The sequence below is a fragment of the Oryctolagus cuniculus genome, chromosome 7, assembly GCF_051225735.1.
Source record: "Oryctolagus cuniculus isolate XC-2025 breed Fujian yellow rabbit chromosome 7, ASM5122573v1, whole genome shotgun sequence".
Classification (NCBI taxonomy): Eukaryota; Metazoa; Chordata; class Mammalia; order Lagomorpha; family Leporidae; genus Oryctolagus; species Oryctolagus cuniculus.
In genome coordinates, this window is record NC_142873.1 from 50,515,368 (window position 1) to 50,538,748 (window position 23,381).

At 46.0% G+C, this 23,381-nt stretch overlaps 1 protein-coding gene and 1 long non-coding RNA gene across 19 annotated transcripts in view; one reads left to right on the plus strand and one right to left on the minus strand.

Moving 5' to 3' along the window:
- Positions 1-1,238: 1,238 nt before the first annotated feature.
- Positions 1,239-23,381, plus strand: LOC138843099 (uncharacterized). 4 transcript variants are annotated; one of them, XR_016210687.1, is made up of 4 exons: positions 1,239-1,542; positions 18,436-18,608; positions 19,971-20,039; positions 21,525-21,688. It is a non-coding gene; the product is annotated as an uncharacterized LOC138843099 (long non-coding RNA). The 4 variants fall into 4 exon arrangements; XR_016210689.1 differs by lacking the exons at positions 19,971-20,039; positions 21,525-21,688 and adding an exon at positions 23,188-23,381 and having other exon boundaries at positions 1,244-1,542; XR_016210688.1 differs by lacking the exon at positions 19,971-20,039 and having other exon boundaries at positions 1,246-1,542.
- The window catches only part of CHD1L (chromodomain helicase DNA binding protein 1 like), a 136,224-nt gene continuing 128,068 nt past the window's right edge, over positions 15,226-23,381 (minus strand). For 13 of the 15 annotated variants that reach the window (XM_089300072.1, XM_051858745.3, XM_051858744.3 and 10 more), the window contains one exon: positions 21,337-21,771. In XM_089300072.1, coding sequence (XP_089156198.1) covers positions 21,533-21,771 — 239 coding nt within the window. In that variant the 3' untranslated portion in view covers positions 21,337-21,532. Of the gene's footprint in view, positions 21,287-21,336; positions 21,772-23,381 lie in introns of those variants that run through there. The other 2 variants (XM_089300070.1, XM_089300075.1) reach the window with 2 other exon arrangements.

Consider the following 23,381-nt stretch of genomic DNA (forward strand, 5'->3'; position numbering starts at 1 on the left):
AGGTGCCTCTTCCTGGTCTCCCATGCGGGTGCAGGGGCCCAAGCACTTGGGCCATCCTCCACTGCCCTCCTGGGCCACAGCAGAGAGCTGGACTGGAAGTGGAGCAACCGGGACTAGAACCTGGCGCCCATAAGGAATGCTGGCGTCGCAGGCAGAGGATTAACCAAGTGAGCCACGGCACCAGCCCCAGTTCTTCCTCACTTTTAAATAATTCTAGTGGATATAGAATTCTAGTTCGGGGGCCAATGCTGTAGTGCAGCAGGGTAAGCCTCTGCTAGCAATGCCAGCATCCCATATGGGCACCAGTTGCATCCCAGCTTCTCTACTTCCAATCCAGCTCCCTGCTAATGCACCTGGGAGAGCAGCAGAAGATGGCCCAAGTGCTTGTGCCCTTGCACCCATGTGGAAGCCCTGATGAAGCTCCTGGCTCCTGGCTCCTGGCTCCTGGCTTTGGCCTGGCCTAGCCTTGGCCATTGAGGCAATTTTGGGAGTGAACCAGCAGATGGAAGATCTCTATCTCTGTCTCTCCCTCTCTCACCGTAACTCTGACTTTCAAATAAATAAATCTTTTTTTTAAAAAAATGATTCTAGGTTGGTGCATTTGTTTCTTTAGAACTCTAAATACTCCATTCTCTTCCTTGCATGGTTTCTGATGAGAAGCTATCTGTAAAAATTTTTCTGTACTGCAAAGCAGTTCTTCCCCCTGGCTTTTTTTGAAGGTTTTCAGAACATTGGCTATGATATACTTAGGTCTAATTTGTGTGTTTTTTTGCTATGTGGTGTTCTCTGAGCTTATGGCATCTGTGGTTCAGTGTCTGTCATTACTTTGTAAGACTTATGGCCATTTTAATTTTGGCTGTATCTTCATTCTTTCTTTACCATCATGCATAACATGCTTGTTACACTTTTGGAAATTGTGTCAATGGCTTTGGATGCTCTATGGAGTTTTGGTTTTTTTTCTTCAATCTATTTTGTCTTTGTGTTTCTGCTTGGTAAGTTTCAATGGGCCTATCTTCAAGTTCACAGATACTTTCTTCAGTCATGTTTAGTCGGCTGAGCCCATCAGAAACATACTTGATTGCTATCACATTTTCTTTATTTATAACATCTCTTTTTTTATTAGTTTCCATTATCTGTTCTTACCCATTCACTTTTTTCATTAGAGCCTTTGGCATGTTAATTATAGTTAAATTCCAAATCTAATAAACCCCAAATTAGTGTCATATCTGAGTCCACTTTTTAAAAAGATTTATTTATTTAAGACATAGAATTACAGACAGGAGAAGAATCAGAGAGCGAGGTCTTCCACCTGCTGCCTCACTCCCTAAATGGGTGCAAGGCTGGAAGCAGACCGACCTGAAGTCAGGAGCTTCTTTCGTGTCTCCCATGCAGGTGCAGGGGCCCAAGCACTTGGGCCATCTTCTAATGCCTTCCCAGGCCTTAGCAGAGTGCTGGATCAGAAGAGGAGAGGCCAGGACACAAACTGATGCTGGCGCTGCAGGCAGAGCTTAGCCTACTATGCCACAGCGCTAGCCTCCTGAGGTTGGTTTTAATGCTTACATTGTTTTCTCAGATTTTTTTTTTCCCTGCCTGATAGCATGACTTGTTTTTTCTTGTTGGAAGCAAGATGTACTATTGCGGGTAATGGGAACTGAAATAAATAGGGATTTAGCATGAGCGTTTGCGTTTATCTGGCTAGGAGTTCACTGTGTTCGGTGTTTGCTGTAGCTGTGAGGGTGGGAGCCTTCAGTCTTCTTGTCCTTATTTTTATCTCCCTCGTGGCTTTTGCCTTCTGAGAGTCTGTCTTTCAGCTCTCTGTTATAACCCATTTATTCTACTGCTACCCTGTTGTGATGGTATTGGGGAGACGAAGGATTCATCCTTTATTTTTAGAGTTCAAGATTCCCTGGGCTGTGAATTCCTGGAGTTTCTTATCCCTTTTCCCTCTTCCTATGTCTGATCGGCGGTTAGAGGGGCTGGAGCTGTCCAGTTGTCCTTACGTTTGATCAGGTGAGGTTCTGGTGAAGTGGTTTCTCCTGAGCGCAGTCCTCCGCTGTGAGAACAGAACGCTCTGGGATTATTTCAAAAGGGTTCTTTCCCTTTGCCCCTGGCCACAACATGAGGAGATTTTCCCATCTTGACTGCTAGCTGCTGGCCGGCCCTTTGAAAGTGAAGTAATGGAAGTGTGGGGACCCCTAGGCTGGGCGCAGGAATGCTGTACTCTCAAGGCGGGCTGAGGCCGGCCTCCAGCTTTGCGTTAACTTGCTTCTGCCAGTTACAGGCCTCAGCTGCTTCTCCTCCTGCTTCTTGTGATTGTCTGTAGTCGTTGTCCCTCTCGTTTCTGGAGCTGGTGGAGTGCCCTATGACTTCTGCTCCCCAATGGATAGAAGAACAGTGGGTGATTGTCAATCTGTTCAGCTTTTTTTCTTGTTGTGAGGATGGCAGTGACAAATGTTGACATGCTAGAGAGGCAAACTACAAAACTACCTTGAGTCAATGCTTGGGTAGTTCTAATGAGATTGCCCCAGTGGATCGCCAGGATTGGAAAGGTGAGTCAAATCTTGGCTTGATCCTTCATTAGCAACATGATCCAAGGATAATTACTTAGCCACTCCAAGCCCTGCCTTTAGGGCAAAGAGGAACTGGAGCTTATTATGAGGAATTTCCTCAACTTCCTGCTGCGTCTGCCTCCTACTTGACTGTCTGGACACGCTAACCCCCAGGGTGCTCTTCCTCGTACTACTTCCCACTTCTGTCAGACACACTGCCCCGTCAATTATTCCTCCTCTCTCTCACTTCTCCAACAGCTATCTACCTCTTTCAGTCATTGCTTTCCCACTCAGCATTTACAAAGCTCAGGTCCCACCCATACGAAAAGAGGACTCGGGGAATAGGGCATTCCCACAATTTGGGGGGGGGGGGTATTTAAATTGGCATTTCCTTTCTGTAGAGCAAGTTGGTGATAAAACCCAAAGCTCTTTACAAATGAGTGTATAACTTGGTTTATTGATTCTAGATCATGTATTCCCTTAGGAAATAATCTATATGTGTGCTCGTATGTATACCTGTTTTATGAGATTCATCACAACAATATATATGGGAAGGGAAAACTAGAAACAGCTTAAATACTCAATAATAGGTGATCTGTTAAATTATATGCCATTCAAAACCATAGCATAGAAATTGAGGAAACATCTACAATACAGTCAGTGGAAAAATGAAGATTACAGAGTAATACATTTTTTAAAGAATGAAACTACATATATTCATATTACATAGGCACACACGTGCACACAGATTAGACAGGTGATCTTCCAGTGGTTACTTGTGTGTGGAAGATGATTCCTTTTTTTCATGTATTACTTTCCTTTCTTCACTATTTATTACTGTAATTACTATCTACTATTACTATTTTTTTTTTTTTACTCTTTACATGTCTTTCTAGTTGATACGCACAAAAAGCAAGAAACTGGAAGAGTCCAGAGTGGGGTTAGAGTGGTCAGTGGCGGAGGAGAAGTTTGTTCAGATAAGATGGTGAGGCTGTGCTCTAGAACAACCTGCTTTGACTCTTATATCAGTAGCATTAAAAACTTTTTTGTTTGCAGACAACTTAAATAGGCAAGATATGTGACAGCCCATCCATCCCATTAAAATTACCAAAAGACTTGTGAATAATAGATTTGAAAGGAATAAAACATGCTTTGTAAACATTTTGTTAATAGCTTTTTTTTTTTAAGATTTATTTATTTATTTGAAAGGCAGTTACAAGGCCGGCGCCGAGGCTCACTAGGCTAATCCTACGCCTGCGGCGCCAGCACCCCGGGTTCTAGTCCCGGTCGGGGTGCCAGATTCTGTCCCGGTTGCTCCTCTTCCAGTCCAGCTCTCTGCTGTGGCCCGGGAGTGCAGTGGAGGATGGCCCAAGTGCTTGGGCCCTGCACCTGCATGGGAGACCAGGAGGAAGCACCTGGCTCCTGGCTTGGATCAGAGCAGCGTGCCGGCCATAGCAGCCATTTGAGGGGTGAACCAACAGAAGGAAGACCTTTCTCTCTCTCTCTCTCTAACTCTGCCTGTCAAAAAGAAAGAAAGGAAGACAGTTACAAAGAGGCAGAGAGAGAGAAAGAGAGGTCTTCCATTGTTGGTTCACTCCCCAGATGGTCACATCAGCTGGAGCTGTGCCAATCCAAAGCCAGGAGCCAGGAGCGTACTCCAGGTCTCCCATGCGGGTGCAGGGACCCAAGGACTTGGGCCATCTTCTGCTGCTTTCCCAGGCCACAGCAGAGAGCTGGATTGGAAGTGGAGCAACTGGGACTAGAACCGGCGCCCCATGGGATGTTGGTGCTGCAGGCAGTGGCTTTACTCACTACACCACAGTGCCGGCCTTGCTTTTATTATTTACTTTATAAATATAGAAGGCTTATGAATCAAAGCCCTGGAGATTTACAAATCACCTAGGAATGATATTCTGCTTCCATAGTTTTCCTCACTGTCAGGGATGCATCAGTAAAGTCCTGACTTGCCTTCCACTTCACTGATTCTGTCCCCAGCAGTGCTCCGTTCACCGATGAGCTCATCGGAGGTGTTCTTCATTTCTCTCACAGTGCTGGTGACTTCTAGAACTTTCTTTGATTCCTTAGAGTTTCTATCTCCTTGCTTCTATTTCCCATCTATTCTTGCATGTTTTCTGCTTTTCCCATTTGCGTTCTTGACCTATTACTAAGTTATTTTAATTTTGGTCATTGAACTAGAGGTTGCTGAAACTGAATATGTGTCCTTGAGTCCAGGTGAGAGAAAGCTCTTTGCAATGTTGCAGTCTGTGTTAGAGAATGCTTTGGGTGTGTTCCAAAGCTCCAAATGGTTATTTTCCCCCTCCCTCCCAGAGTCACAAGGACCTTTCTCTTGGCTCTTCACTTTGAAGACCTCTGTAGGGTCTCTGGAGATAAAACCCATGGAAATGCCCCCCTAGCATTGCGGCCTCCCACAGTTGCTCACTCACCTGAGATCACACCCAGCCTTCAGCAGTTTTCCAAAATTACCTTTTAAAGGTTTCTGCCACTTCAGGGCAACAGGGGTGTCTGTTCTTGGGAAGCAGACTTGGGCTGTGATTCTCTGCATTTGCCCGTTCGCAGTGTTCACTGTGGCGCTTTGCCCAGCAACCTCAATTCTCTGATGGATCCAAGAAAAATAATAGATTTTCAGGGTTTTTTTTTAGGTTTTAATTTATGTTAAGAATGGGATTAGATAGTTAGTGGAAAGGCAGTTGAGAGCGAGAGAGATGGATTTTATCCTTTGGTTCACTCCCAAAATGCCTGTTGCAGCTAGGGCTGGGCCAGGCTGAAACCAGCCCCTGTGAAATCAGAACAGCTCTCCTGCATCAGTGGCAAGAACCCAACTGCCTGAGCTGCCACCCTGTGCCTCCCAGTGTCTGCGATAGCAGGGAGCTTCAACGGGGAGTGGGCTGAGACCTGAGACCTGAGACCTGAGGCCAGGTGCTCTGATGCGGGATGCGGGCATCCAAATGCTGTCTTAACCACCAGGCCAGACCCCAGCACTGGCAGTGCATTGCTCAGCTCTTTACATGTCAGGGTTGAAACACTAAGGCCGTAATATTAAATTTAAAATAATCAGCTATTGAAGTTTTATGTTTAGAAAAATTTAGCCAGTGCCGCAGCTCACTAGGCTAATCCTCCGCCTTGCGGCGCCGGCACACCAGGTTCTAGTCCCGGTCGGGGCGCCGGATTCTGTCCCAGTTGTCTCTCTTCCAGGCCAGCTCTCTGCTGTGGCCAGGGAGTGCAGTGGAGGATGGCCCAAGTGCTTGGGCCCTGCACCCCATGGGAGACCAGGAGAAGCACCTGGCTCCTGCCATTGGATCAGCGCAGCGTGCTGGCTGCGGCGGCCATTGGAGGGTGAACCAACGGCAAAGGAAGACCTTTCTCTCTGTCTCTCTCTCTCTCACTGTCCACTCTGCCTGTCAAAAAATTAAAAAAAAAGAAGAAGAAAAAAAAGAAAAATTTGACTATGAGATTCTTTTTAAACTGTAAATTCATTTGTTTTTAAGTTTATTTGTCAGGCAGAGGGACACAGAATGACAGACAGGGTGACAGAGTGATGGGGGGATGGTGACAGAGTGATGGGGGGGATGTGTGGGAGGAGGGGAAGGTGAGGAGGAGGGAATGTGAGGAGGTGAGGGGGGAGAAGGAAAGAGGGGGATGGGTGAGGGAAAGGGTAATGGGGAGGGGAGAAAGGGGGTGGGCAGGTGAGGGGGGAGAGGGGAAATGAGAGAGGGGGTGGGGGGCCGGCGCCATGGCTCACTTGGTTAATCCTCCGCCTGCGGCGCCGACATCCCATATAGGCGCCAGTTCTAGTCCTGATTGCTCCTCTTCCAATTCAGCTCTCTGCTATGGCCTGGGGGGGCAGTAGAGAATGGCCCAAGTGCTTGGGCCCCTGAATCCATGTAGGAGACCAGGAGGAAGCACCTGGCTACTGGCTTCGGATCCGTGTAGCTCAGACTGTAGCGGCCATTTGGGGGGTGAACAGAAGGAAGACCTTTCTAACTCTGTCAAATAAAAAAAAGGGGGTGGGAGGTGACAGAGGGGGGGTGTGGGGAGGTGAGAGAGAGGGTGTGGGGAGGTGAGAGGGCTGGTGGGGGGTAGGGGTGAGGAGGGAGTAGGTGAGAGAGGTGGGGTTAGGTAAGAGAGGCAGGGAGTAGTTGAGGTAGGTGAGGGGGGGCTTGGTGAGAGGAGTATTGGTGGGAGGATTGGTGAAGGAGGGGGTTGGTGAGGGGGGCAGGTGGGAGGATGGGTTGATGAGGGGGTTGTTGGGGGGTAGGTGAGAGGGGAGTTGTAGGGTTGGTGAGAGGGAGGGTTTGGTCAGGGGATTGGAGGGGTAGGTGAGGGAGGGTAGTGAGAAGGTGGAGTAGGTGTGGGGAGGGTGGGTGAGGGGGGGTTTGGTGAGTGAGAGGTGTGTCGGGGTGTGTGGGGGGCTGTGAGAGAGGGTGTGTGAGTGAGAGAGGAGGGTAGGTAGGGTATATGTGTGAGGGAGGGATGTGTGTGTATGTGAGGGTTGTGGGTGGGTGTGAGAGGAAGTTGCCTGGCTCCAATGCTTGCCTCTGGCCCCTGACTCCAGCTTCCTGTTTTGGACACTGGGAGGCAGCGGTGATGTCTTCAGCAGAGGGACTGCCCCCCCCCGGAGGGAGACTTGGATTGAGTGTCTGCATCCTGGCTTTGGCCCAGCCACCCCTGACACTGCAGGCATTCGGGGAATGAACTAGCAGATGGGATATCTACCAGGATCAAAATAAGAACTTAGTGTGTGGTTTCTAACACGGAGGGATAAAACGCACCAAGAATAGGAGGGAAAACTGAAATACTACCCGAAGGGCTTCAAATTAGATGTGAATTCTTCTATTATTATTTAAAGGTAGATTAACAAACCAAAGACACATATTTAAACTACACAGCAATGCTAGCAAATGAGCCACATATGTACTATGAAACTTTTGAGTAGCCACATAAAAACTTAAAATCAAACATGTGGCTGGTGCCGTGGCTCACTTGGCTAATCCTCCGCCTGCGGCACTGGCACCCCGGGTTCTAGTCCCAGTTAGGGCGCCAGATTCTGTCCCAGTTGTTCCTCTTCAAGTCCAGCTCTCTGCTGTGGCCCGGGAAGGCAGTGGAGGATGGCCCAAGTGCTTGGGCCCCTGCACCCGCATGGGAGACCAGGAGGAAGCGCCTGGCTCCTGGCTTCGGATCAGCACAGTGCGCCAGCTGTGGCAGCCATTTAGGGGGTGAACCAACGGAAGAAAGACCTTTCTCTCTGTCTCTCTCTCTTACTGTCTAACTCTGCCTGTCCAAAAAAAAAAAAAAAATCAAACAGGTAACACTTAATGATTTTATTTTACCCAATATTTTATCGTTTCTATGCATAATCAACATAAGAAATATATTTTTTATTTGACAGAGTTAGACAGTGAGAGAGACAGAGAGAAAAGTCTTCCATCTACTGGTTCACTCCCCAAATGGCCGCCACAGCCGGTGCTGCGCCAATCCAAAGCCAGGAGCCAGGTGCTTTTTCCTGGTCTCCCGTGTGGATGCAGGGCACAAGCACTTGGGCCATCCTCCACTGCCTTCCTGGGCCACAGCAGAGAGCTGGGCTAGAAGAGGAGCAACCGGGACTAGAACCCAGTGCCCATATGGGATGCTGGCACCGCAGGCGGAGGATTAACCAAGTGAGCCATGGCGCCACCCATAAGAAATATTAATGGAATATCTTTATGTTCTTTGTTCATGCCAAGACTGAAATCTGGTATGTATTTCATACTTTTAGCACATCTCAATGTGAATTTTCATTAGAAACATGATCTATATGAAGTTTTCAGAAACTTCATGGAAAATGTGTATTATGAAAAAATATACATAGATCTTCTAAGATTTTTGCACCAAAACAAACTTATAATTCCAATTTCCACAAAATTTTTGAAGTACCCTCATAAATGGCTTTAATAGAATGTATAGTTGAGGGGTGGGCCTGGTGGTGCAGGTTGTTTCTCCTTGGGATGCCCAACCCCCTGCTGGAGTGCCTGGGACTGAGTCCCACGTCCACTGGCGATCCAGCTTCCTGCTAATATGCACCCAGGGAGGCAGCAGATGATGGGTCCATACTGCCCACACGGAGACCTGGATGGAGCTCCTGGCTTGTGGCTTTGGCCTGGCCCAGTGCTGGCTGTTGCAGGCATTTAAACAGTAAATCAGCAGGCAGCAAGTGTAGCTCACAAATGCTGACACTCACAGCTCTGTCACACTGTCGGTCGCACTCACCGTGTCACTCTCTTACACACTCCCACTTTCTGATTTTCTCTCACACTTTGTCACTCTCTCACTTTCTTAGTATCTTCTGGGGGCAAGGCCTCCAGCGCCCTCCCCCTGGGCTGCCCTCTTACAGGTGGCACTGCTCTACACTGCCACCAGCAGGACTAAAGCTCCAGTATGTGAGCCTTCAGAGGACACGCTCAGTCATATTCATTCAAGACGCAGCGCTGGATCCTGTCATTTGCAATTTGTTTTTTATACGAAGGGAACAAATTTCATGTATTTCATATATACAGGTTTAAGAACATAATGATGCTTCCCACCCTACCCCCTCTCCTCCTTCATTTTTCTTTTAATTTTTGCAATGACAAACTTTCAATTTTATAATCACAAGCTTAATCCTCCACTAAATAAAAAAATTCAACAAGTAGCAAGTAAGAAAACCACTGATCCTCGGGATTATAGACAAGGGCAATAAGCAATAATCAAATCTCAACATGTCCATTTCATTCATATATATTACTTTTTTGGTACTCTATATATTAGTTACCACAAATCAGGGAAAACATGACACTGGTCTTTTTGGGATTGGCTTATTTCACTAAGCCTAATGGTCTCCAATTGTATCCGTTTTGTTGCGAAACAGGATTTCATTTTTTATGGCTGAGTAGTAGTCCATCCTGTGTATAAATCACACTTGCTTTAAACAGTCTTCAGTCAATGGACTCTGGGTTGATTCCGTATCTGAGCTATTGTGAATTGAGCTGCTATAGACATGGGGGCACAGATAACTCTTTCTTTCATTTGTTCTCGCCAGCAGTTAAATTGCTGTTCAGCTCGATCCTTCTGTGGCCTGTTTGTACGTTCTCTCCCAGTGAGGTCTACAGTGGTTTTTACTGTAGGGCTGACTTGCCTCACTTCTGAGGCACGAGCTGCCTGCGATGGCTGCTGATTGCTCTTCAGACTCCATGTGGTTTCTTCCTCTTTGCACTCTGGCTGATGGGATTGTTCATAATCACTAGGAACTGATTGTCTTCTTCCTAACAACTGTTCTTCCCCCAGAAGCCGTTCTTGCTCGGTCTCATGGAGGTTTACCCTACCACTCAGTTCTCTATCCAGTTACTGGTTCAGAGACCACTACACACGCATCTCTAGGCCTTTGGTGTGTCTTCTTTCTGCTGGTTACTCTCTCTGTCCACAATTCAAGTCTCCTTAAACTATGGTCTCATTTCCCTGAACAAGCATTTGTGCTTCGTTTGGGTCCCTTCCCCACGTGAGCCCATAAATTATCCACAAGAAGACAGTTTGGGTGTGGGAAAAGCTCATCTTGCTTCTTTTTTCAAAGGGATTCTAGCCCTGAGGTTTCTATTGTGCAAGGTTGGAAAATTTTGCCATTTTTTGTCCAGATTTCTGCCGTGGCAGGATCATGATCCAGAACTCAGGTGTGTTGTTGTTGTTGTTGTTGTTTAGCAATGTCTCATAAGCCCATCCAACAACTTTCATTCACATTGTCATTAGCCATAACTTAGTGACATGGCTGCTTCTACTGCAGGCTGGAGTTATGTCATTGTTTAACTGGATATATTATAAATACACACACACAAATATATACCAATGAAAATCACTTTTGCTTCATAGTGGGAGAAGGATAAATAGTACTTTGTAAATAAGCCATTTCTAACAAAACTCTATCATATTCTTTTTTGTTATCAATGAGAATAAAACTTTCAAATAGCTATAAAATATTTTACAATATGGATGTAGCTTTTCTTTGATTCCTTCTTTGTTAATGGACATTTGTCCTTTTTTTTGCCACTACAAACCATACATACACACACACACACACACACACACATCTATTAATACTGGAGTGATATTAAAAATAATAACAGTAAGACATGGAGCCAACCAACCAAGCCTCGTTTGCTCACACGGAACAGATGCTGGCTGTAAACAAGTGGCCTGGTTAGCTAGCGTTCCAGCGAAGGCAAGCACATCCCTCCCGTGTCTGTGCTGTTCTATCTATGCGACACATTCTGAGGCTGGAGAACATGTGACGAAAGGCTCTGTGTGCTTTAAATGTGAACAAATATTGTCAGATGGCTTTCAAAAATGGCTTCGATGCTTACATTTCCACCAAAAAATGTATGGAAATAACTTGTCTGTTGTGATGAACAGGATGTATTTTCACTCAAATGTTGGCGCTGTGAGAAGTGTGCATTGTTGCTTTAATTTGCACCCTTCAGTGCTGGGGAAGCAACGCAACTGTTTGCACGTATTTCCTAGTTGTCTGCACTTGTATCCACTGTCTGTCCTACAGTCTTATTTACTCTGGCTTTTCTTTAGGTTAAGGTTTGGTAATATTTTCACTAAAATCATACATGTCCTTTGTTTATACAATCACAAAGTTACAGTCAGTAATATAATGCTTTTTCTTGTATCTGTGGCTGTGTCTACTTTCTTGTTCCTAGTCTTACCTGTTTTTGTTGTCCTTTTTCTCCCGTAATCAAGCTTGATTTACTTTTATTTTCTACTTCATTGACTTAAACTTTACCTTAATTCATTCCAACTTGACTTATTTTATTCATTTATCTCTTTTTTCTTTTAAAGATTTACTTATTTACTTGAGAGACAGAGACAGGGTCAGAGGGACAGACAGGGACAGGGACAGAGGGACGGACAGGGACAGGGATAGAGAGAAACAGAGACACAGACACAGAGGCAGAGACAGACATAGACAGACACAGAGAGAGAGACAGAGACAGACAAATACAGATACAGAGACAGAGAGGTCTTCCATCTACTGGTTCACTCCCCAAATGGCCGTGACAGCTGGAACTGAGCAACCTGAAGCCAGGAGCTAGGAGCTTCTTCTAGGTCTCCCACACTGGTGCAGGGGCCCAAACACTTAGGCCATCCTCTATTGCTTTCCCAGCCATCAGCAGAGAGCTGGATCAGAAGCAGAGCAGCCAGGACTCAAACTGGCACCCGTAAGGGAAGCCAGCACTGCAGGCAGATGCCCAACTTACTGTGCCATAGCACCGGCCTCTCATTTATCTTTTCAGAAAGATTTATTTGAAAAGTAGAGTTTCAGAGAGAGAGAGAGATCTCCCATCTGCCAGTTCACTTTCCAACTGGTCACAACAGCCAGGGTTTGGCCAGGACAAAGCCAGGAGCCAGGAACATCTTCCGGGTCTCCCACATGGGTGCAGGGGCCCAAGGGCTTGGGCCATCTTTTACTGCTTTTTCATATGCATGAGCAGGGAGCTGGGTGAAAAACTAAGCAGCCAAGACTCAAATTAGCACCAGAAATGGGATGCAAAGATTTTAAGTAGCAACTTAACCCACTGTGCCACAATGCTGGCCCCCATTTATATTTTCCTAAGATGAATACTAAATTCTTTTAATTTTTAAAAAAAAAACAAGTGCTGAAAGTTTTCCTTTGAGTATAAATTTTGCTGTGTGCATATATAGGTAGCAAATAGTTCTTTTGGGGGCCAGTGTTATGGTGTAGCAGGTAAAGCCACCACATCTCATATAGGTGCTGGTTCACATCCAGGCTGTTCCATTTCCAATCTGGCTTCCTGCTAATGGCCTGGGAAAAGCAGCAGAAGATGGACCAAGTACTTGGGCCCATGCAAACACATGGGAGACCCAGAAGAAGTTCCTAGCTCCTAGCTTTGGTCTGGCCCAGAGCTGGCCATTGCAGCCATCTGGGAGAGTAAACCAGCAAATGGAAGATCTCTCCCTCCCCACCCCCAACTCTCCCACTCTTTCAAATAAATATTTTTAAAACAGGCAAAGTCACAGAGGGAAAGACGGAAAGAGAGGTTTTCCATCTGCTGGTTCACTCCTCAAATGGCTGTTAACAAAAGCGGGGAAGCGGCAGCAAATCTGGGAAGGACCAGGGAAAGAAAACGGCATCCGGTGTCATTCCTCCATGAGTGGGGGAGCGACAAGTGGTTCCGTGACTTGGATACGGACTGCTGGGAGAAAGCCGGGAAGGAGAAGGGAGAAAAATAAAAGCCGCGGGGAAGCTAGGCCATAGCGGAGACGAAAGCTAGGCCGTGATTCGGAAAAGCCGCAGGGGAGAGAGAGACAGAAACAAAAAGCCGCGGGAAGAAAGCCACGGGGAGAGAAAGACGAAAAGCCACGGGAAAGCTAGGCCGTAGCAGAAACAAAAGCTAAACTGTAGCAGAGACGAAAGCTAGGCCATGATTCGGAAAAGCCGCGGGAGAGAGAGAAAGAAAGCCGCGGGGGAAAAAAGCCGCGGGGGGAGAGGAAAGCGGAATAGAGAGAAATAAAATAGAGAGATTTAAGAAAGCCTCCCCACAACATGGCGACGAGAGGACTTGGATTAGGACTGCCAAGGGCGATAAGCACCTGCGGGCAACTCTAGCAGAGCAGAGTATGCGCCGTGGGGCACCAAAGACAAGCACGTATCAATGCCACAAAGAATAAAAAGAAGGGGGATCTGTGGGCAGCAGGGTCCGTCTCCCGCAACATGCCAGGGCGCCCGGGAGACAAATAAGTACTGAGACTGTGGACTGAAACTAACTCTATGCGTTTGATCTCCCACCATATGGCGCTGAGAGGGAGTAAACAAATCTTACACAGCTGCTTTGTCAATTAGCTGATTCCTGATCCAACCTCTGATTGGAGGAGAACGGCGTGCTCAGCAGGTGGGCAGCAGAGCACAGATTGGTGGGAGAGGACTATAAAAGGGGGAGAGAGACAACATGCAGGGCCCCCTGAGAGAGTCGGTCGGAGAGCTCATTGGTGCCACTCCTCCACGGAGGTGGGGGAGCGGCAGCAAATCTGGGAAGGACCAGGGAAAGAAAACAGCGTCCGGTGTCATTCCTCCGCGAGTGGGGGAGCGACAGTAACCTTTCCCCGTTCCTCCCGCCCCTACTCTCCCCACTCTAGAAACCACCATCATACTCTCAATTTCTGCAAGGTAATTTCTACGTGAATAGAATGCTGGACTTTCTGTGCTTGGCTTACTTCACTTAGCATAATGACCTCCAGTTCCATCCACATTGTTGCAAATGACAGAATTTCATCCTTCTTCATGGCTGGATAGTATTCCCATGTGCTCTTGTACATTTTCTTTACCCAGTCATCAGCTGATGGAGACTGGGGCTGTTTCTACTTCTTGGCTGTTGTGAGTGGTGCTGTAACAAACACGGACATGCAGATGTCTCCTTGAGAGTCATTCCATCACCCAAGTAGTGGGTTTGTGGGATCCTATGGCAGACCTAGTTTTAGTTTTTCAAGGAACTGCCATACTGTTTTCCACAGCAGCTGTAGTATTTGACATTTACACTGACATTATACAAGGGTTCCCTTTTCTCTGTATCATTTGCCCACACTTGTTATCTTCTTTTAGATAATCTAACATGAGTGTGGTGATTCCTGTTTGTAAAAATTCTAATTCTATGGGGACTGTAATTAGAGTGTTTTTTAAAAAGATTTAGTTATTTGAAAGTCAGAGTTGCACAGAGAGAGAAGGAGGGGCAGAGAGAGAGCTTCCATCTACTGGTTCACTACCCAATTGGCTGTAACGGCCAGAGCTGCACCGATCCAAAACCAGGAGCCAGGAGCTTCTACTGGGTCTTCCACCAAGGTATAGTGGCCCAAGGACTTGGGCCACCTTCTACTGCTTTCCCAGGCTATAGCAGAGAGCTGGATTGGAAGTGGAACAGCAAGGTCTCAAACTGGCGCCCATGTGGGAATGCCAGCACTGCAGGAGGCCTAATCTGCTATGCCACAGCGCCTGCCCCTTTTCTTTTGTCTTTCAAGACTATTTTTTCCTTCTCCCTTCCCCATCTGCCCTCCTCTGTAAAGGCACTGATCCCATTCATGCAAGTTCTTGCCCCATGACCCAATCTGCTCTGCTATGGGTTGGAGATGAGTTTGGATGCTCAGTGTTTCCCAAAGGCCCATGTGTTAAAGACTGGGTCCCCTACATCTTATGTAAATGGTACTAAGAGCATGGAAATGACATAATCATGGTGTTTGGAGGCGGGGCCTCAAGGGGTGATTGCACTGCATTCGGCCGTTTGGGTGGAAACCCCATGAGTAAGTCCTGTTGGCTTTGGACAGATGTGCACGTGCTCTGTACCACCTCAGGATGCTGCCAGCAAGCACGCTCTCGCCAAACACCAAAACAGTGCAGCCAGACACGGGCCACGGAACTTCCAGAACTGTAGGCCAAAATAAGCCTCTTCTTCCCTAAGTTAGCTTTCTCGGGTCTTCCATTTTAGTAACAAATCTGACCAGCGCTCTGTGCAAAACGGCCCCCTTTCTAATTTCATCATCTTGGTGGATCATATGAACACTCAGACCTTAGCACTTGCCACGAGTATTTTCACGTTTCATGGGGTGACATGGTCTGCAATCATACCTATTTGCAAGTATCTTTTCTCTTTCCGTCTGACCAGGATACCGTGGCTGGTGTAAGGTTGCTTGGTCACAGGCCTCTTGGTCGCTGTGTGTGGGATTACTGCAGTGCTCTCCAACTCCCAGTGTTGCCGATGATGCAGTTCTCCTCCTCTTCTCTTTGAGAATAACTTGATCTTGCTCGTGGGAGTTCCTAAGATTGCTTTTTATCACCAGATTTTAAGAATTGTACTAGAATTAGCCTAAACTGTATGTTTTCATCAATCTTGACTGACACTCAAAGCAATTTATAAGCTCAACACTCCATCCAACCCAGGAATGTTTTCTCTGTCATTAGTCAGTGAGGCCTCGCCTCCTTCTTGTCTTTTTTTAGCACTGGTTATTTGCATATTGGCTTTCCTAGTATTATCTCCAGACTTTTCCTCTTGTGATCCCACTCTTTAACATTTGTCTCTGCACTTCAGTCTCTTCCATCTGACCTCCCACCTTCCTAGTCTCATGCTACCCTAAAATTCATGTTATAAATTTTTAGTTTAAGAATGTTCTTAGATCTAGGAAATATTTTGCAGGTGCTCTTATTTTGGTGTGCTAATTTCATGTCCAAATTATCTTTCTGCAGTTGCAGTTAGCGAAGGGCTTACTCGGAATGTTTGCTTGTTCCTCCCTCCCTCAGAAACATGCTTATTTGTAGTCTTGGGCTGGCTGTGATCCTCCGCCTTCAGCTGCGGCAGACTCCGGATTCGCAGCCAGGAGCGTCAGGGAGGCAGGTTGTTGCCCAGCTATTGTCAACGGCCACGGAGAAGCCACTCCCGGTGGTGGGTGCCGAGAGGACCTACCTGCAAGACCACGTCTCCTGCATCAGTGATGTGATCCTGATCACACTTGCCAGGTTCCTCCACTATAAAGGGTACCATACCATTATCAGTTCCACTCTTTAACATCTCATCTTTTACTCCTTCACTTTATGCCTACTATTTCCATTTGGTTGTTTAAAAATACCTCGTTTCACGTTGGTAGTATCTACCCTTAGGTCTTGTACTATATTTATTGTTGTAAAGTTCTTGATTTTTCTGTTCTTTTGTGTTGTTAATTTTCTGCTGTAGCAGTTTTAAACCTCAGGTGTGTGGTTCTAAGCTCTATCTCCATGGGGTGTGTGACTGCTGTGGCTGGTAATGTGCTTTGGGAAAAGGACAGCTGTCCAGGTCAGCCCTGGTGAACTTGAAGATAGAAAGGAGGTGAGCCTTAAATAGGAGAGCGAGCCCCAGCATCACAGATCCACAGCCATTTTACCATTTAGCAATATCCCTATCTTGCAGTTCCTTAATGAGCTAATTTACCTCTGATCCCTCAAATGGAAAAATCATGTTGAGATGGGTGATGATGACACTCCCTAGGCTGTCATCTACTGGCTGTGAGGATCTGAAGGGGAAGATGCTTGAGGCTTCCCGGTCCCTGTCTGTTAGCCTCACTAGGCTCTGTCCTGCCTTGGTTTTTATCCCTAGCACCATCTGGTTCTTGCCTTTAATTTCTGCAGGAGTTAGTAGTCAATAATGGATCCAAGGGGGGAGGCATGATTAGAACAGCCCCTGACACAGCATCCTACAACCATACCAGCTACCAGCTGCCCTCACACCAGGTCAAAGCCTCTCCATTGCCCCAAGGACTTTCCCTGTCTGTGTTGCTAGATTTCAGCTTCTATTTCTAGTTCCTCTAGGGTGATTTTGGAGAAAGGAGCTCTTGTTGTTTCTTGGCAGGAACTAGAATGTATTATTTTTGGTACAAAATCTTTAGAACATGTAGTCCATGGAGGTAGGAGAATAAATCCTGTTAAGGATTTGGTCTTTACCCGAAGAGCCACTGAAGATTAAGATGGGTGATGACATCAGATTTTACTTTGATGAGATTACTCTGGCAACTATGAATATTTGTCGATCAGATTAAAGGAGAGCCAGAGTCAACACAAGGAAACAGTTAGAAGGTCCTTAGGGTTGCCCAGGTGAAAGATAAATGGTGGATTAAAGCAAGGTGATGGTAGAGATGAAGAAAAGTAGATGAATGCTACAGTACTTGTGTAAACTGCTGGATCTTGATGATAGACTAGATTTATAAGGCAATCACAAAAATAGAAAATAGCAAATTTAATACTTACATTTTGGGTTGGCATAACTGAATGGACATCTTTTTTTTCTTTGGGAGAATGGGAAGGGAATGATCAGTTTTGAGCATGTGCACTTGAGACAGCTTTGAAATACCCTGAATAGATAGATGTCAAGCTGAGCATACAGGCTATGGGGTTCAGAGAAGACAGCTGAGCTAGATAGGTGACTGGTGTTTATAAATGGATGAAGTGGCCTTGAAAGTTCAGAATGTGAAGACAGGCTGGGAATGAGCTTTGAGGAACTCAACATTTAACGGCTGTGGTGCACAATGGGCTTAAATTGTGTTGAAGCTGCACCCTCCAGGACCCAGCATGCGACTGTATCTGGAGACAGGGCCTTTAAAGAGGTGATTAAGGTAAAATGAGACCACTATAGTAGGCCCTACTCCAACTTGAGAAGTGTCCTTGTCAGAAGAATGAACAAGCCGGCGCCACAGCTCACTAGGCTAATCCTCTGCCTTGCGGCGCCGGCACACCGGGTTCTAGTCCCGGTCGGGGCGCCGGATTCTGTCCCGGTTGCCCCTCTTCCAGGCCAGCTCTCTGCTGTGGTCAGGGAGTGCAGTGGAGGATGGCCCAAGTCCTTGGGCCCTGCACCCCATGGGAGACCAGGAGAAGCACCTGGCTCCTGCCATCGGATCAGCGCGGTGCGCCAGCCGCAGCGGCCATTGGAGGGTGAACCAACGGCAAAGGAAGACCTTTCTCTCTCTCTCTCTCTCCCTCTCTCACTGTCCACTCTGCCTGTCAAAAAAAAAAAAAAAAAAAAAAAAGAATGAACACACAGACATCAGGGATGTGCATGCACACAGCAAAGACCAGGTGAAAAGCCAACAGGAGGGCGGTCGTCAGCGATCTACAAACCAAAGGCCTCGAAAACCAAAGTCTGTGCATCGCATCTTGGAATTAAGGCCTCTTGGAACTGTGAGGAAGTAACTTCCTGGGGCTCAAAACACCCAGTCTGTGGCACTGTTATGGCAGCCCCAGGAAACTAATACTCTGGGTTAAAAGATTTGGGGGGGAGATGCAATTTGTGAAGATAGAAGATAAGCTCCTAGAGGGTTTTTGTTTTGTCAGAGTATCTTGTCACAGAAACCATGGCAAGTGTTTCAACAAGGGGGAAACGGTCTACAGTGCTGAACTCTGCTGAGGTCAAGGTGAGACCTGAAAAAGATCCTCTGGCTCTCGTGACTTGGAGGTCACCAGGATCCGTAACAAGGACTCTTGGTGGAGTGACACGGCAGAAAGAGGTGAGTGGCAAGGGAAGAAAACCATGAAGACAACTTCCCTGAGACTGGGCCGTGACAGGCAAGGGGATGGGGCATTAAGATTTTTTTTTTAATGAGAGAGACTTGATCTAAGTGTGGGCAGAGAGGAACAGTTGGTCATTTTCTGGCTGGTGGAGGGTCCTTGGTTTTTAGGCAATCCTTGCTTCCTACTATAAAATGTCAATTTGACTTACCCTATAACTAGTGCCATTTACTGTCACTTGGTTGGTTGGTGTTCTATTTTCAGTGTGGTGGTGGGTCTCACTTTAAAGCCATTGGTATTTTAGTGACAAGTTAGGGAGAAAATTCAAAGGGCAGTTGCTACTCTCCAGAAAAAATGACAAGTCTTCTCCTGTATTTCCAAGTTTTATGTTGAAATACTTAAGCCATCTGGAGTTTATGATATAGGGTGGAAATCTTTCCCAAAACTGATAGCCAGTTATTTCCAGGCCATTTTAATTCAACATATACTTTGAGTATTTACTAATTGTTTTGGGTGCTACAAAATATGAGCTAATCTTAAAAGCCTCAATACCTAGGCAACGGTTAAGTAAATTATCCCAAAGAGTGCAACAGGAGGTGCAACACAGTAAATTTCAAAAATCCAGCCAACAGCACCAAGTGGTAATGTAGGAAACTGCAAATTATGGGGGAAGGTAAGTAGGGCTTCAGTGAGTAGACAGCCCAACACAGAAAACACACTGGCCTAGAGACAGTTTCAGGCTCTAAAATGGCTGACTCAAGCTATATTTGAAGAAGTCTAACTTAATAAAGATCGGAGGCAAAAAGTAGAAGTTGTAGGTTTATTACAAGGTAAAGTCTATTTAAAAAACCTTCAAGAGATTTTACATAGAAAGTTTCAATCCACTCGTATTCTTCACTATCTCAATGAGCAGGGTTTAATACAGATGTTTAGGACAGTGTTACCATTTGAACAGGATATGGCTCAAAGGCATTTAAATCCCAAAGTCTTTTGTTAATGGCTAGTAGATCAATGTTAATGGTTCATGGAGACTTGATCTGAGGCAGCCCAACCAGAGATCTATAGGTCACTGGGGTTTGTGCCCTTAAGGTAGTTCTCAGGAGAGGGTTGATGGCATAAGCCAAGTGTGCTTCCTCACTTGCCACTGTAATCGTCCCTCTGCAGAGTTCCACTATCCTCATCAGACAGCAGACTAAAGGGATCTTTAGTCTTGGACTAAAGATCTTGGACTGTGAACCTCCAAACTAAGCCAAAATAAACTTCCTTCCTAAGTAGTCTCTCTCAGGTACTTCAGTTAAAGTAATAAAAAGCTGATGCAGATAAAATGCTCATCTGTGAGTAAAATTTTGTGCTGTCCTCAGAGGGAAGGACTAGATGGCATCAAAGACGTGTGTGGAAGAAAAAGAACATCTCTGGGATCAACCGAGTAGGTAGCTTCTTTTCTTTCTTTCCAAACAACAATACCTCTTTGATGGGAAGAGTGAGGGATTATAAAAGAGAAGAAAGATTTTCAGGGACGTAGGAGGGCAGTGAGGAGGTGGGCAAGCAAGGCAAAGGGTGGCGCTGCTTCAGGCAGAATGTGCTCTGAGGGTTTTTGGATCTCTAGTGTTGTTTTCCCTACTTACCAGGAGGCAAGGATGCATGGTCCCAGACAGAAAAAGCCCATCGGGCTGCAGCACGGCAGACAACTCCCTCAAATGGTCAGCTGTGTTCCCTTTAGTTCCTTGCTACAAGGCTTCTCTCACATACCCCGAAACATCCCTAACTAGTTCTATGTACTCTGCTATCAGAAATGAGAACAGCATTCTAGAAGGGTCTACAGCTTTTGCAGAGTACCCAATAAAGCTTTCTTTGCATTTGCTAACATCTCACCTATTTGCATTTACTTTGCTGTGTTATTCAGAAGCACCTTGTAGTTCAAGTTAGGTTTCACTATATTCTTCCTTTTTCAAATTCTGATTCTGGCTCTAGTTGCAGAAGAAACTTAAGATGCAAGTCAAGAGGTTAAGGGCTGGTGGGAAGAGGAGTAAAGAAATACAAATGTATGATCTGATAAGTCTCCTTATGACTGAAGGGTGAAGGAGTCAAATACAACAGGAAAACCTAGTGCTAAAGGAACTACCTGCTTTAGAAAGTCATGGTTCTGGCTCCAACTGCAGTAGCTAATAGCCAGGATGGGTCCCCTGCACTACAGGGTGAGAAGAGGCATTTATGGCACTCTGGGAGTTGAGGGCCTCAAAGCAGCAGCAATCAATAGTCAGCCCACTCTGACACTTCCAAGAAAGTGTGAAGAGCCACAACTTACAAAGTCTTCCCTCAGTACTTCTCTGGTGGTTCTTGGTCCTCTACCCTCTCAAATTCCACTTGTCACCTTGTGCCAGCTTTGTGTCATTTTCATAATTGATTTCTCACAGCTAAACTGCATTAGGCGGGTAGGAGAAGTCACATTTGACCCACCTCTAGGTCACCATGCTTTCTTCCAGACCTCGATGTGCTGAGCAGTCCAAAAAGAAGGGGGTAGGGAGGAGTGCCACCTGTCTAGTTCAAGAATCTTTCTTCTCAGCCTCCACCCAGGTCCTGTCTTTTGAAGGCATGAAGGGCTGAAGGTGCTTCCTTCTCCCAGAGCCACCTTGTACTATTACTTCTCCCATCTCCTTAATCCAAACAGCCCTTCTCTCTGTAAAGGAGGGGAAGCAAACTAGATGTAGGGGAAATAAAGCAATGAAATTCTTAGAGATAGAACATTTATTATTATGCAAGTAGCAATGCAAACTGGGGCCCAAGGGCTTTCCAAAACAGGAAATTTCCAAATTTCCAAAACAGGAGATTTCATGGAAAATGTGTATTATCTTTTAATTCTACTTTCCATGGACTTTCTGAAGTAAGCTGGTAAATTGTGTGTCCCTGTATTACAGGTACCAAATCAGAGTAATATACCCAGCAGAATAAACTCAGGATTCAGAAAACAGACCGTCTCAGAGGGCCACCAGATCTTGACTCCTTGCTGAAATACTCTGACAGTAGCTCTGGGAAATATCTTATTAGCTGTTTGCTGAAAACTGGATCTGATGCTGGGCCAAATGTTAAGGCACCAGCTGTCTGGAGGAGGAAGAGGAAGACTGTGAATGAAGGGCAGCAGCCTTGCTTCTAGGAAAATAGTATCTGAAGAGGATGGTCAAGGAGGCTATTTCATCACGTAAACTGATGTTACCAAAACTGGCAGGTCTCTAGTTCAGAATTATTGTGATAACTACTCCAGTATTGTACCTTAATTCCCTTTCACCACATCATAAATGCGCCCAACAGTACCATTGTTATGTGATGCATTAAAACTCATCTAATTATGCAAGTACATAAAACATGACTTCTCACCAGGCTTCACTAGTGATTTAAGTGTCTTGAAGAACATCACTAAGTGGATATATCTCAGTAAGTAAAAAAGATGGAGTTTCTGTATGACTGTAAGATATGAGGATCAATTCAGTTCTTTCTGGTGATTTTGGACTTAGCAAAATAATTCAAATAATGCTAACATATTGAAGAGGTCACCAGAAGAAAATACTGGTTTAGCCAAAGTAGATTATAACTTAATGATCAGAGTGAACTTCACATACTGCCTTGTAACAATACATCCAAAAGGCTCAGAAATAAAATAGTTCACTGATTTAGGTAAAGGGTTTGTTTTAGAATGATGGGCTCAGAATTAGGCTTTGGGCCGGCGCCACGGCTCACTAGGCTAATCCTCCGCTTTGCGGCGCCGGCACACCGGGTTCTAGTCCCCGTCGGGGCGCCGGATTCTGTCCCGGTTGCCCCTCTTCCAGGCCAGCTCTCTGCTGTGGCCCAGCAGTGCAGTGGAGGATAGCCCAAGTACTTGGGCCCTGCACCCCATGGGAGACCAGGAGAAGCACCTGGCTCCTGCCATCGGATCAGCGTGGTGCGCCGGCCGCAGCACACCGGCCACGGCGGCCATTGGAGGGTGAACCAACGGCAAAGGAAGACCTTTCTCTCTGTCTCTCTCTCTCACTGTCCACTCTGCCTGTCAAAATAAAAAAAAAAAAGAATTAGGCTTTGGTCCACTGATTGGAAGAGTCGCTAAGGAAGTGATGTGAAAAAGATTTAACACAAGGGAATTTCAAAAAGTTCATGGACAGGTGGAATTAAGACAGTTGATGGGGTTAAGCAGCTGCCTGGAATGCCCACAGCCCCTATTAGGGTGCCCACTGAGTTCTGGCTACTGTGTTTCCAAACCAACTCCCTGCTAATGCATGCTGAGAGGCAGTGGATAAGAGCTCAAGTGCTTGGCCCCCTGCCACATACATGCGAGACCCAGATGGAGTTCTTCAGCCTGGCCCAGCTCTGGCAGATAATAGATCTTCTTTTACCTCTCTGTTGCACTGCCTTCCAAGTAAATGCAAGTTTATTTTGCTACATAATAAGACCTTTGTATGTATAAATTTAAAATTGTTTTTTGAACCCAAATACTTTTCATTTTCCATGAACTTTTTGAAGCTACCTAGTACGTTACAAAATGGCAACTGTTCCATTACTTCTCCCCTACACGTATCTTTTAATCTGCAGGCATCCAGGAAGGTTTCGGTGTATACATTAGATACAGACAACTTGGAAAGTGTTGGCTTGTGGCTCCCTAAAGAAGAGTAGAAGGAAGAAAGCAGCAGGAGAGGGTACGGCCTTGGATGACAGAACAGCACCAGAAAATGCACCAGATTATCCCCCTTGAGCTGAGAAAACATACCATTAGATAACACACAAAA